We start from the raw sequence: 14,703 nt of genomic DNA on the forward strand, positions 1-14,703 counted from the left end.
TTATTTTATATAAGTAAAAGGCAGTGATACTTTTAGGTTTATTCTTTAACCTGATCCTCTCAATAATTATATTATAGCCTATAATATCACACTCTTCCTAAAAGCAGTTTGTAGCCACCTTAATTGCTTTTGAGTTTTTCCTCTTCGTTATTCATATAGATGAATTAAAGGTGACCTGACATTATGGTTTTCTTTACATCTGGGAACATTGTTCTATAAACTTCAGCTCTTACTGGTCATTTTCTCAAACTGTAATATGACGTTTCTACTCTTCTAAACGTTATCTCAGTCAGTCAGTGCAGGCCAGCAGCAGCAGCAGCAGCAGCAGCAGCCTATAGCCACATGGCTCCAGCGCGCCTCTGAACCACCGTGGCACCTCTTGGATGTTGGCGCAGGTCAAATGCGTCTTAATTCAAGCCCCAAAAGAAAACGGGAGAATGGCCGTGAGTCGGGCCGGTTCCACTGGCCGTGCCAAGGTCAGCATTCCTCGACAGGCCGTTGCCTAGTGGAACTTTTGTCTCACAGTTTGTGTAAACCTCCAGGGAGAGACGGTATATAGGAGCGGGAGAGGAGAGACCAAAGAAAGGAGTGTGCAAATGAGCTGGGACTGCATGCTGCAGGCAGGATGTATGGAAAGGTACAGACACACTTAAGCCTGTAGGGAAGTCTCAGTGCGCTCTTTTAGCAATAAAATATATGAAATGATAACGAGATATGGCCTTTATCTGGAATCAAAATAAATAAGTCACATTAGAGGAACGTGTCGAGCCAGGGGAGAGTTTGGTGACCACCAAAACTAATATTAATACCAGTTACCTGTGATTATTCATGCACTTTCTGTACTAAATGTGTGTGTGTTAAACAAAGATTGTTGCTCATATCAGCCACAACTGGTGTTTCTAAATTGCCCCTATGTTAAAAAGAATCCATCCTCATATTCGCATTTCCATTTCCCCCCAAATATAATGAGCTGAAATTTTAAATTCCGAGCATTTAAAACATCTCCAATTAAAACTGTATTTAGGTGCTGAGGAGGCCGTCTGTTCAAGGAAGTTCAAATACTCCAACAGTAAGGTCAAACAGCAGGTCAGGTGGAAGCTAAACGACCCAGCAGTCTGAGATGACTGAGTACCAGCGTAATAATATGAGTGTATATATCACACTTTACATTAATAAGGTTGATCTCATGTAACAGCACGTTCTCCAGCCTTTAAACAGAAGTCGCTCCGCAGTTATCAGATTGTGCAGGATGACAGCATTTTAAAGGAAACAGCAGGCCGGTGCGTTCACGTTACACACACTCTCACTGACTAAATAAAACACACACACACACACACACACACTGTAACAGATGATTGTGCTCTCACAGGCCCAAAGACGGTTTAAAGTGCAGACTCGTGCTCTCCTGCAGGCCGCTCACTCGACAAGGCCACACACACTTTAAACACACCAAACTGTCATTTTATCGTTTTGTATTTAAAGCGCTTCGGTTCTGGACACTGTGGAGCCATGACTGGAGTCTGACGGAGTCTGGGCCTTGGGTTGTGTCGCCTGATAACTGAAACAACAATGAGGAAATCAAATCAATTGAGCAGATTTGCAGTTTCTTCTTCTTCTGATGCTTTTGGAGCCTTTTTTAATAAAATGTTCGGATATTTACAGTCCAGAAAATACGACATCCACACATGTATCTCCACTGTCACTGCGTTTTATTTTAATTTACACTAGGCTATTTAAAGTTACAAATAAAATGCTTGGGGCCTAATCTAATTATTTGCCATGTAATTGTTGGTTTTTCTGTTTTATTGTGCGCTGTAAAACGTTATGAAACGATTAATAATCGCATAGTTGTTCTTTCTTTTTAAATAAACTTTAAGAAACGACGGTTATTAAATGTAATAAATATTAAAGGGAGCCTGGTGTGTGAAATTAAAAGACTTAATTGCGCCTTAATTGACAACGCTTTCACGTGAGATAGAGTTTAAATGCAGCTGTTTGTTGAAAACTGTGTCGACAGATATTGTAGTCAAGAAATGCAAAATGTAAAACTTAAATATATCTGCAGCTTATATCGTTCTGTTAAAGAAATATGAGGCCATTAAAACTTCATAATATTCCTGTTTTCAATCTATAGATCCAGAATTTATAATATTACACTGTGTATTTTTTTAAGTCTATTAAAGTCTATAAAAATCTGAATTTCATGAAGCCTCACAGTTTGGGGCTCTGAGGCTCTCGGTGAATTCAAACATTTAGAGAATCAAGCTGCTCCTCTCTCTGAAGTATCCCAGCATGCCTCTCTGTAAGGACCAGGCCATAAGCTTTTTATTTGTCTGTTTGTAAAGTGATAAAGTTGAACCAATACAGACTAAATTGGTGGCAGGTGGGCTCCATTTTGACGGTGCTCGTCATTTTTATTGCGTGACGTCTGCGGTTGCGCACTTCCGTGAAGCGCTCGGTTTCCCCATAAAAGGTCAAAACGCCACTTTGGTAATTAATTCATGACTACAGTCTCTCTTTTGAGGGCGTGTCTGCTGAAATACCATCTCAATATCTGGGATCATTTGATAATGTGCTGAATAAATATTTTGTGTGGAGTCATGCACCTGCTCTTTCTAACGGCCCGACTCATTGCTTTTATTCATGACAAAATAAACAGAGGTTCACCTGAACAGACAAAACACACAAGTTATTATTTTTTTTAATATAGTTTGTGTGATTGTGAACTATCAGGCCTGCGGTCCAGCAGTTTGGGGAGTGGTGGCTGTGCGTAAAAATCTGTGAAAATATGGCGATTACAGAGGTGTTACAAATCTCTCAAATAAGGCCGGACACGTGACAGTTAATGCTGCTGCAACTTCTCACATTATTCCCGCCACAGGCGTAACACAAAATAGATCTTTTTACAGTCATTTGCGTTGAGAATTAAATGAACCCTGGGCGGCAGAGCTTTAACACGTCTGGACCCGGCTTAACCTCCTTAGAAATAAAATATAAACATATTTAGATTGTGGGTTGATGAGGGTCACATTTCCCCAACCTTTTGATCCCTGCGTTTAGGCTGCATATAAAGTTTAAAGCTCCCTCTCTCCTGTATTTCACACGCTTATAAAAATATTTGGGTCTATCTATAACCTGCCGCCGCGGCTGCCTCCCCCGCCGCTCCCTAACCTCCGCTCCCTCCCGCCCTGTCTGTCGGCCCCGAGCTGCCCCTACACTTTTGCCGGTGAGAGCTACTAATCCCCTGCGTCCATGGTTTACTCTGAGCCCGTATTTAATTCCTCTAAACCCCCAGCTGCCGCCCTGGTTACTCACTGAACACGACAGACTGTGAACCGCTCTGGTTATTAATAATTCACCAGCCCTCCGCTCCGCTTCTCCGGCCGCGGCCGCAGGACACCGCGCGTCCTCACTGGTGCGTGCGTGCAGCCACGCTGTGCTTTCCCTTCTCGCATTTGTTTACTTAATTTTGGCTGCTCGGTGTCTCACGCGGGGGATTTCACCTCCTTGTTACTGTTTTCAGCCTCTAGGCAGTCCCGGCTGGCATTGCCCACCAAGTCCCGCTATAGTCTCATCAGCCCCTGGTGTCTCTGATGTTGCGACGTCCGCGCTGCCACATGGTGAGTTTTGTCTCAGATGCCGCTCTCTCCGCAACTTTCTCCGGACACTGAGGAACAGGTGGGGTAGGACCCTCCGCATTTTCTATTGTGAGCAAAAAGCCGGAGCATGCACAAGGGGAAAGCGCGCGGAGTCGTCCCCTCTGCAGGAGCAACAGCTGATTTGGTGAGCGCGTAAGCAGAGAGTGCAAGCTACTTACTGTCGGTGCACAGCCAGACTCCTGCTCTGTCACTCGGGGCTCAGACGGTGACTGTGTCGGTGGCGCAGAGCGCGGCGACTCGGTGGACATTACGGCACCGGGACGGACTGGAGTGAGAGCAGCGCGTACTGACGGGCGAGCACAGCCTCGACACGGACGGTTTTCATGGAAATATCACGAGTCGAAGGCGAACATAAACACCTTGCGTGAAGAAGTCGGGGAGCTGAAGACTTGGATTATACGGCCGCGTACTCCTTTGCCTTGACTGAGAAGAGTTGACTACAAATTAGAAAAAAGAAAAAATGTTTACCGGGCAACAGGCCGTGTATTAGGGCTCTCTTGCTTCCGGTATAAGGCCCAGCTGAACAAGAAACCGAGCAGTTTTCTCTCTCCCACACACTTTTTTTTTTGGAAGCCGAACTTTTGAGAGTGGAAAATGGGTCTTTGAGAGTGTTGGCACATTTCCCTGCACCACAATGGTACGTGCTATGTAAACCAATAATTTGCTCATTTATGCAGTCAGCTTTCAGATTCACTGTAGTTGTTCATAGATTTAATGATACACAGAAGGAAAAAAAAAACTTGAAAGTAAAGTTTAGTGCGCTGAGTTTTATTATTCTTGCGTGTGGTACTATTTACTCGTGTAGCTAATGGGTACAAGTCACCACAGAGTGTGCCAAGTCCTTCCACCTACCTGTATGTGTTTGCTGTCACAGTTAGACTTATTATGGTTGTATGGCTATTTTTAAATTAGGAGAGTTTGCCTTGCTGGAATATTGCATGCTGATTTGAAATGGTGTGGCTGTGAGGAAATCATAATGCAAATAATTTCAATAGCCGAATAACATTTTGCCAGAATTTCTTTCTAACTTGGACAAATCAGTGTCCAGCCCTCTCAGTTCACCGCCCGATGCCCACTGCCTTCTGCCGTTTTACCCACATGGGGAACATGACTCCCCTCTTTGCAGTGGTCTCTGATGTGGGCCTGCCTGTGGACTATTTATAGCCACATGTATGATACGCGCTATCGCATGTCATACAGTGTAAGGAGCTAATCAAGAGGCGTCTTACTGCGCGTTGTAAAGGTTACATGATGACACGTGAAGGGCTTCCAAAGCACCAATCCCACCTAAAGGCAAAGTTTAACAGAGTTTGGAAATTTGGCTATGAGAGGATGGAACTTTCTTTTTGCGCCAACATTTAATTATGCGCCCATTTGATTTGTGCGTAATTACGCACAGCGGTTTAGACCAATTCCTTCAGTACGCAGGTGATTTATATGTGCAATTCAGAGAAATCCTGTGACATCACAAAGCAAAGGTTTGTAAAGCCTGACCTGGAAATCTGCTCACTTTTAGCATTCTTGTAGGATACAGCCACACTTTTATTTGAGGTTTCCTTATAATATATATTTGAATTGGCTGAGTTCTTTCATAAGAAAATCTATTATTATTTCCTGTGTTATCCCCATTTGCCCCTAACAGGATATTTGTTCAAATTGGCAAATGTATTCCCTGTGAGGTTGTGAAAACATGTATTTTAATGCCCTGCTTGTGGCTTTCAAAATCAGTAATAAAAAGTCTGTTTTATACAGATTTTTGATTTATAGCTTACACATCCTTGACCCTTAGATATTCCCTTTTTTTTTTGGCATGAAATGAGTCAAGTCAGGCAATAGTTAGGGGAACCTCCCACATACAACCTTGAAGCTGCTTAGATAGCAGGAAGGGATCTTATTTGCACATGAATATGGAAGATTATTAGTATGAATAATTATTTGTTTACGAGCATCCTAGCTGACATGGCAGCTGCCCAAGAAGCTCATCAGTAAAAATGATACAGAATTCAGGACAGGCCTCACATGGGATTATCTCGACTTGTTATTCTCCTACTTATAGCAGCAACACACCTCTTTTTTTTTTTTGAAGGAAATGCTATTTTGTGAATTGGTGCCAAATTATTTCAGTTGCATGTTGGTTTAGTCAGAATGCACTGGAGGCATCTGTCAGTCAGTGTCAGGGTTCCTGTTAGTTCCCCCCGAGGCTGATGCTGTCTTTGACACACAAATAACCACTTAAACTCTGCAACACTGGCACCACAGGTTATTGATTTTTCCAGATAGACCCATGTTGGAGCGCATAAAGAAAATGTGACCTATCATCATGAAACTGTAAACATGACACACAAAGATCCCAAACTACAGCTTACATGGATATTAGACCTCAGTTAGAAGCGATATTAGTCCTGTTTTAAATGTACAAGTGTATTAAAAGTATCTCTCAGGGTCATTGTATGAAAAAAACAAACACCGTAATCACGGAGTGTAAATAAATAGCTGTTTAAATAGTTGGTGTAATTGTATCCTGCACTGTGCGTGCATGTGTGTGTGAGTGTGTGTGAATGTGCGTGTGTGCAGCCCGCCTTATGATGATGATCAGACAAGCGGTTTTCCAGTCTTGTGTGATCTCCCTCTTGGCTGTTGCTGCCAGTGATGTCATTCCTCACTGTATACAGAATATTATGCTATTATGTTTGTCCTGGCCTTGACATTTCTCTGGAAAAATAAATAAGGCTTCAAGCAGACTATCACAGCTTATGTAGCGTGTAAGCTTTCGCCGTAGTTTAAAGATGGAAACTCTGATATTCGCTCAAACGGCGTAAATATTCGGAGAGTGAGCTCAGATGGGTTTGTCAGGTTGATTGGTTTTTAAGCTGTTCTAACTGTTTTAGCATGGTTTAGAAGAGTGGCTATCGAGGACGCATCAAGAGGCGTACTCATGTGATGCGTCCTTTGATGTGAAATTCACGTTGCACTAAATGAGTGAAAGGAAAAAGAAAGAGAAAGAAGTGTCACTCCTGACAGTCAAAGAGTGGCGGGCCTGAATTGCTTGCATGTGTCTTCTTAAAAGCTGCACAACTGGTAGACGCAGAGAAAACAAGCCTTAGAGGGGCACTCCAGTGATTTAGTTTTGCACTTGTGTGAAGTTGAAGGACTAATGAGAGACAGATTAAAATGAGATCAGTCAAAATCAAAGCATTGGAGCCGGAGATAGTCGTTCTGACGAGTCAAGCTTCACGAAAGCTGCGTACTACAATTCCCATAATGCAGTAGCATCATTCATTAAATCTTTCCTGCTTGTTGTGTTCCCTCATCTTTTAAACACCACGGTCCCAGTTTGTTACCCCATGTTCCAGGCAAATTGTCTCAGCTTAATTCAAGAAAACCCTGATGACATCACTGTGACCTCATCAGGGTCATTTTCTCAGACTTTTAGTACGTCGTTATGCTCCTGTTTTCACATGGCGAATAAACTGCCCCTTTAATTTCTTGTTAATGAGTGTAGGATGTCTAGAATAACTATTTACCCATCATTATGAGTACACCTGAAAATGAAGACAAACACCCAACGATTTACGAGGTACAAGCTAATAAAAACATTATATTAAGTAATTCATATATTAAGTATAGAGACAGCTCAATCCCACGCCTGTTTTTAAAAGAAATATTTATATTACAAGTCAGTCCTCTTCAGGGACACACTTGTAAATCAATCAGTCTAATTAAAACAGACACTCTCAAAGGGACAAAAAGGTTCTTTTATGAAGTGGCACCTCTTCTTATGGAGCATTTACTCTTGAAAAGATGAATGGTAATTTCAAAAGTATCAGAAGTGCTGTGATTAACTTGTTAGTGGAGAGCACTTTGTGGTGAAGGTAGCAGGGTCCCTTTTTACAGCCTGTCTTTACGACCTGTTTAAATGGGTTTTGTCTAACGTTTTCTTCAAATAAATGACTTTATCTTGAAATAAAACAGATATATGAGGATTATTCGACTCCGGTTTGCTCTGGAAACAGCAGAGCAAGACAGATATTTTTTGCAGTGTGAAAAAACCCTTACTTTGTCTCATCGAGCTCAGGCTGATCATGTAACACTCCTAACTCTTCCATCTCATTTCTACCCGTGCCTCAATTACTTTATCAAGACTTAACCCTCACATTAATTGGTTTCACAAGACACCGCAGACTGCACACCAGCTGTGTAACCGAGTAATTTGAATCTACTTAATTTGGAAAGGTGTTGGTATCTTCTGCCTTCCGAGTTTAATTTGGGGGGGAAAAAATCACAACAATACATATATTTTCTCTCTTCACTCTCCTCTTTAGGGCCTTAATGAGGAATTAGAGCCAATAGCATTATTCATTAAACAGAGCTTGCCAGCTATTTATCACTGTAACAATATTAGCATATTTGTTTAAATTTTCAACACTTTTTTTTCGAGCATTCGTAACCAGGTTTAGCATTTTTAATAATCTGGCATCGAATGCGTCGCACCAAATTGAATGCTGAAAAAGAACCAGTGGCAAGCCCCAGAAACATACTAAAAATCCTTTATAAACACACACGCACGCACACACACGCTCTTCTAATTACCGCCTCCCCTGCTCCCTGTCTCATTCCTCACCTCCTGAGATGCAGGTGTAAAATATCACATTTTTCCAGCATTTCTCCCTGAGGTGGCGCTGGCTTGGACTCACACAACGTAAAATTTCCCCTTTCATATTCCCCCACACATTTTTTTCTACAAACAAGTTCCCCCTCCCATCCCTCCCTCTCTTTGATGTGTGTGCCACATCTGCACAGGTTTGTTAGCTTGTTACCAGGTGAAGAATGAGGATACAATTAAGGCTGAATGAAGTGGGACTGGGTAGGATGTCAGCTATGTACTGCAGTTGAAGTCTGCGATGCTCCAGAAACTGTTGGGCTCCAGTGCTGCAAATGATTAGGATGCTACAGTGGAAGGATCAGAAGGTTTGCTAATCAGTGATTGTGAGGATACCTGCCTCACATGGATTGTTGTGTATCCAGAAATTTGGAGACCCAGGTGGTTTGTGTGCTGGTGTGTGTCTGTGTGTGAACAAGAGAATGGGTGAGACAGGAGAAGGAGGGCCATATGGGCATGAGCTCTGATATATCCAATGCCGTGAAAGGCAGCCAGCATTCTCCCTTACATCTGACTTATTGTACACAGTATACATCAGAGAGAGGTGAGCAGGCAGAGTGCAGCTGAGGTACTAGAGATCAAATTTCATGTAAACACTCTTTATTGTCCCTAGTAGCATGACTGCTAGATTACAGTGTATCTGATATTGCCATGTTGGTATTGTTCCTAGATCATAATTAATGCTGTTCCAGGACCTTCATTAAAACTGACCAATTGCGTTATTCTGAAGTCATAGCTCTGTGTCTCGTGTTGGTGGAGCATCCTGATTAATGTTGCTTCAGGACTAAGTTCACTTATTATAATTCTCCATTTTTTTTCAGTTTTCTGTCAGTGTTTGGTTAGGTTTAGGCAACAAAAGTACTTTGTTTGGCTTAGGCAATGAAAGTACTTGCTTAGCTTTAGGGAACAAAAATACATGATCTGGGTTCAAATACACCCTTACACAACACATATATTTGAAAGGATAATTTCTCCCATGTGCATATTTTTACCGTCTTTTTCCCCCCCGAGTTGCTATGCTATGACATTCCAAAAACGTCATTGGTCAGTTTCAGTGATGGCCCTGGAGCAACATTAGTTATGATGTTCCAGGAGCAACACCAGGACGGCGATATCAGATCGTGCTTGTGATCAATCTGCGGGTTGAATGGCCTCATTTGTTTTCTTTTTGACATTGAGTTTAGCTAGCTTAGCGTAAAGACTGGAAATGGGGAAATCAGCTAACCTGGCTCTGTACAAAGTTACCTACTAACACCTCTAAATCTCACTAACAACCACAATAATGTGAAAAATAACTCGATGTAATTTAGCAAAAGACAAGTGCCTGAGCTAACAAACAAAATACAGTGAGTAAGTAAGACAGCTTGAGAGGTGTTAGTCGTTGTATTTGTTCACTTTGGACAGAGGCAGGATGCCTGCTCTGTCCTGCCTCGAGTCTTTATGTTAACTGGCTAACACCTCCAGACTCCAGGTCCGTACAGTCAGTACAAACCTCATTTATAACCTTGGGACCCCGTGATTCAGCCAGACAGTATTATCAATGCAAACATTCCAGGTAAAACCAAAACCTTATTATTTTATCCAGCAGCATTTTACATCTGTAAACCTGAAATAATTGGGGCAGCAGTAACAAGTTGTAAACACAAAACTGAACATTTTAGGTTGATATGGCTAACACGTTAGCTAACAGTAGCATTCACTCAAAGTCATGTTTCTGTGTACATGTTAAAGACAAGTTCAATATTTTCTGTCATTTTAGCTTATTTTGATCTTCACTAGCTAACTCCTGTGGGAATTATCTGGCTCTTTAGCTGCTAAATGCTTCACTATGTTCACAAGGTAGTTGCTAATTTTGTCTGAAGTTTGTGGGCGTAGCTGGGCATGTAGCGTAAGGTGGGCTTTTGGAGCCTTTTTTTGCTGCAAACAGCTGTCTGATGCTGTCATAAACACGAGGGGAGCAGTGAGAGTGAACCAAAATAGTAAAGTCGTTGGCCAGAAAACTACAACAACGGGCTAGAAGATGAAGCTCTGTAGAGCTGAGGGAAAGTGCAAAGTCAGAGGATAACCGTCTGTGGGTGGGTCATTCATTGTTCAGACAAAAATACTGACCCATAGATGAATAATTTGTACAAAACATTTCAATTTTTCCAACTTGTGTGGCTCAACACTATGTGACTCAACTATGGAGAAACGTTGAATCAATCTTTTCAGCTCACTCGTGAAAAAGAAAGCACAAAGGGCGATTTCCCAAATTGTCAAATTATCAATTTAATACGTAGTATATACATAATATGGAGACTTGAACTGTAACAGTAACCACAAAAACGTTCTCTCCTGTTATTTGGCCAGTTGTCGGTTATCAAGACATTCTTTGCGCTCTCCATTGACAACACCTGACAAGCATCTCCGTGTTGTATTAAACGAGGTCCCCAAAAACCTCAACATTGAAGACTTCTAGAGCTTTTTAAGTGTTAATTACACAAGGCTCTGCGTCTATTCTAGCTCAAGGCCAGCCATATGGATTGGGCATATGCTGCGTATATATAGAAGAACACATATATATAATTGATACCATGCTCCATAAAAAGGGTGGAAAAGGGGCCAGTGCTGCAGGGAGCTACATCAAACAATCAGTCTCCAAAGAAACGATGCCCCTCTCTGAGGGTTGGAGATAGAGAGAGGTAGGAAGATATGACAGATAAATGCCACATTCAGTAACTGTCTTTTTATTGTGTACTCACCTCGAGCCTGAACTCCATCGGCTGTTCAGCACAAACCATTTCTCAACCTTAATTGACTAAAACCTGTCAGAAAGAGGCCTCTAGATGTACCAGCCCGCCTTGTTTTGTGCTGCTCTGTGATTATCAACAGAGTAAAATATATCCTTCAGCTGGTCCGGGCAGTTTAAGAGCTTAACAGAAAGCCAAGGGAGCTTGACAAGGGCACCATTTAGTGGGACAAATGGTTTCCCTCCAGTGTTCCCCCACGTATTAATGATGACAGGCCAGAGGTTGGATGCTGAGGCTGAACTCCACGAGTGGTGTTTTCTTAGTCACTTGGATGACTTGAATTCCAGCTTTGCCTAACCCTGACCCTCGCTCAACTCATTGTGAGCGAGAGAGGCTAAACAAAGACAATGCTAATCTTATGTTAATCAATCTGCCTGCTGGACCTTTTGCCACAGCGATGGGGTGAAATCACACACACAGATGCCCTTCCTGTGTTACATTAAAAAGGGAAAGGGAAAAGACTCGGGCTGTAACCTCTCATTCTGAGGGATATGAATAGACTGTGTCTCCAGCCGCAGCTTGGTTAGCCCCAGTCTGGGACTTATTATAGCGCTGTGTGTTTATGCATGTGTCTGCGCATGCATTTGTTCAAGTGCAATCCCGTGTCACCGTATGCGTGTGTGTATTCTTGTGCATATGTAAATGCTTAAGTAAAATTGTTTACCTCACATGCCAGTTTAAATAGTATAACTTTACATTTCGTTGCTGGCCACGAGCAATGTTTGTTCCTGTTTTGGGTCTGTGCTTGTTTCCGCGTACGGTATGTGGAGATAGGAGGACGTAAAGTTCTGGAAAATAGGATTATTTCATCTCTTCTCCTCTAAACTTAAAACTCCTGGTCTCATTAGGAGCAAAACTTCCTTCTCCTAACTCACGGAACCCGAGTTATTTTCACGAACCTCACCATTTTTAGCCCTCGCCTGACAGGTTTAGTTGATTTCCAAAACAGACATTCAAATTTAGCCTGGCGAAAAACCAATTTGTACCAGTTTGGACTTAAAAGTAATGGCCACGAGCGAGCTAACCAGGCAGAACTCCCATCCCTGATCCAGATCCTCAGTCTGTGCCTCCCTCCCGTCCATGTTGTCTGGCCCGGCTGCCTCAATTGACAGCAGAACTGCAATGGATGCTCATTCAGAGCCCAAGTCTCTGCTGGCGCGTCCCACGGCATACAAATGAACTGCGCTGAATAGAAACAAACACTTAGAATAAATACTTTCGCTGCATCTATCGGTGAATGCAATGTAGGGCCTGTAGCGCAGCCAAGAGCTCGTGTTTATATATGTGTTCACGCGGGTAGACTTATGGCCTCTGTATGTGCGAGTCTCTGCCGAATGTGTGTAGTATGTGATTGTGCCTATGAGCGTGTGTGTGTGTGTGTGTGTGAATGATTTGTGCTGAATCAGTGCACGCTGACAGAAAAGTGACCATGCAGGTGAAACAGCAGGGACAGGAAATGCCATTGTGTCGGAGTATTGTGTGCGGGTACGGCAGCTAAACACTTTGCTCCCCATTCAAGTGCTGGTGACTGGCAGGGCCGGGCCTCAGGCCTGCACAGCATATGGGTTCAGGCAGGCAGCACACACCGTGAACTCTGTGTGTGTGTGTGTGTGTGAGAGAGAGAGAGAGAGAGAGAGAGGAATGTAAAAATGAAAGACATTGTTTCTCCAGTAGTTATCATGGTGGTGGGACTTGAGGATGATTAATAAACAGGTCGATGTAAGAAGCTAGGACGATTCTCACGTCTAAATTGTGCGCTTACAGCTTTGCAGACAGCTTTTTTGTGTGTTTTGAACTTCCCTGACATAAAGTCAGTGTCAACTAATGAATAAATGACTGTTGTGTTACATTTCAGGCAACCGAAACCTTTCTGTTGAACGAAGAACCCTCCAGAGGTCCTGGGATGCCTGAATGCTTTGTAGTATCAGATTCATACAGGGTATGCATCTATTATTATTATTATTATTATTATTATTATTATTATTATTATTATTTCATGTGTTGGTATTAAATGTGTTATTTGAGTCATTACTCATTACTATGACTGACAGTCTGTTTTCATGCTCTTGGTAATTGCACCGCAATCATAATGTCATTCACAGCTCCCTCTACTCAGCTGCAAACCATTACAATCATTATTTCCACACGCACATTTAAGAAAAAAAAAAAAAAAAAAAGTCGGGGGGTGGTGGGGGCCTTCACAACTCCACCGAAGCGCCCTCGCCTCATGGGAGTGAAAATGACGACGATAATGTGCAGCGTGCCTAGTTGTATAAAAACCAAAGGAGTGGAGAGTTTAGAGAAAGTGAGCAGCACAGCGGATTTACAACGATCGACGTGATATAAAATGGTAATAAAAACAGAGCAGCGGGGATGGGGAGGGGTGAGAGGAGAAGGGGTGGGGGTGGGATGGGAGGGGAGGGGGTAACTGTGGATGACTGAAAATGTGATTGTTAATGAGGTGGGAGCCTTTTTTCTAGGCTGCAGTCTTTGTTTCCCAGAGTTAAGACTAACGCCAAGTCTCCCAGAGAATCTGGGTTGCTACAGTGTATCGTGTGTCTCGGGGTACAGAAATGAACCATTATGGCTGTAATTGAGTAGCGCGGCTGCTAGAGGAGAGAGTTTTGGAGAGGGGGAGGAGCGTCGGTGGAGCTGTATTGGATTCCAGGGGCAGTGAGTTCAAGAACATCCACAGGAGGGTGTCCACCTCCAACTTCTCACCAGGAGGTCTGCTGTTGGGGGCTTAGTCTTGTATGAAGTGCATCACGGCTCCATTCTTTCCCTGTCTTTGTGTGTGTGTGTGTGTGTGTGTGTGTGTGTGTGTGTGTGCATGTGTGTGTGTTTGGCTCACATGTCAGGGTTCTTCTTTTAGTCGAGTTATTTCCAGAAAAGACTATAAAAACTGAATGGAGATATGAATTTAGCACTTTTTCGGAAGTGGTAGGATCCAGAAGAGCGAGATGTTGCAGTGCCATAGTTTGGTTCTTTCAGCCCCAACCCTGTGGCATTGTGACCCCTTAAAATGAAGAGTCATAAGTAGGATTTAAAGAGGCCCGACTAAATCACACTATCCAGTATTTCGAAAGAAAAAAATTCTTCTAATTTTCTCTAAAAAGTGACAGAATCTGCAGGTACAGTGACAACTTCAATCTCTTTCCATCAGAAATCAATTTGTTCCAGGAGCTTGATAGATATTATTATGCCTCCGTTTGTTAAACAGGAGAGAACAGGGCATGTTAACACTCTATAGTGAGGAAAAATGAAACGTGATTTTAGAAAATACTTAAAACTGAGAAGAAAGAAGGAATCCAGCACACTGGTAATCACTCTAATGACGATGTTTCGGTCCTCTGACCCTCATCAGGCAAAGTTATGTATATAGACATACACCATACTTACATATATAGGCTATAGGCTCTCACCGGGGAAAATCAACCAATCAGAGGACGCCAGAAACCCTCTCCACTGTGCATACAAATTCAGGTCAATGAGCTCTTCAAATATAAAATATAAATATAAAACTGAGCTCCAACTGCAAACAGACGTAGTGAATTTTCCAATATTACATCACATAATACTTTTTTTAACGAATCAT

The 14,703-nt window shown here is 42.5% G+C and overlaps 1 protein-coding gene across 7 annotated transcripts in view; it reads left to right on the forward strand.

Annotated features, from left to right (window-relative positions):
- nfixb (nuclear factor I/Xb) overlaps positions 1-14,703 on the forward strand; it is a gene marked incomplete at its 3' end in the record, with an annotated part of 159,184 nt that overhangs the window by 8,701 nt on the left and 135,780 nt on the right. For 2 of the 7 annotated variants that reach the window (XM_084370897.1, XM_084370901.1), the window contains exons 1-2: positions 3,239-4,296; positions 12,964-13,047. In XM_084370897.1, the coding sequence (XP_084227023.1) occupies positions 4,294-4,296; positions 12,964-13,047 (87 nt within the window). In that variant the 5' untranslated portion in view covers positions 3,239-4,293. Of the gene's footprint in view, positions 1-3,233; positions 4,297-12,963; positions 13,048-14,703 lie in introns of those variants that run through there. The other 5 variants (XM_084370907.1, XM_084370909.1, XM_084370904.1 and 2 more) reach the window with 5 other exon arrangements.

The sequence above is a fragment of the Pagrus pagrus genome (assembly GCF_965226575.1).
Source record: "Pagrus pagrus genome assembly, chromosome: 13".
NCBI lineage: Eukaryota > Metazoa > Chordata > Actinopteri > Spariformes > Sparidae > Pagrus > Pagrus pagrus.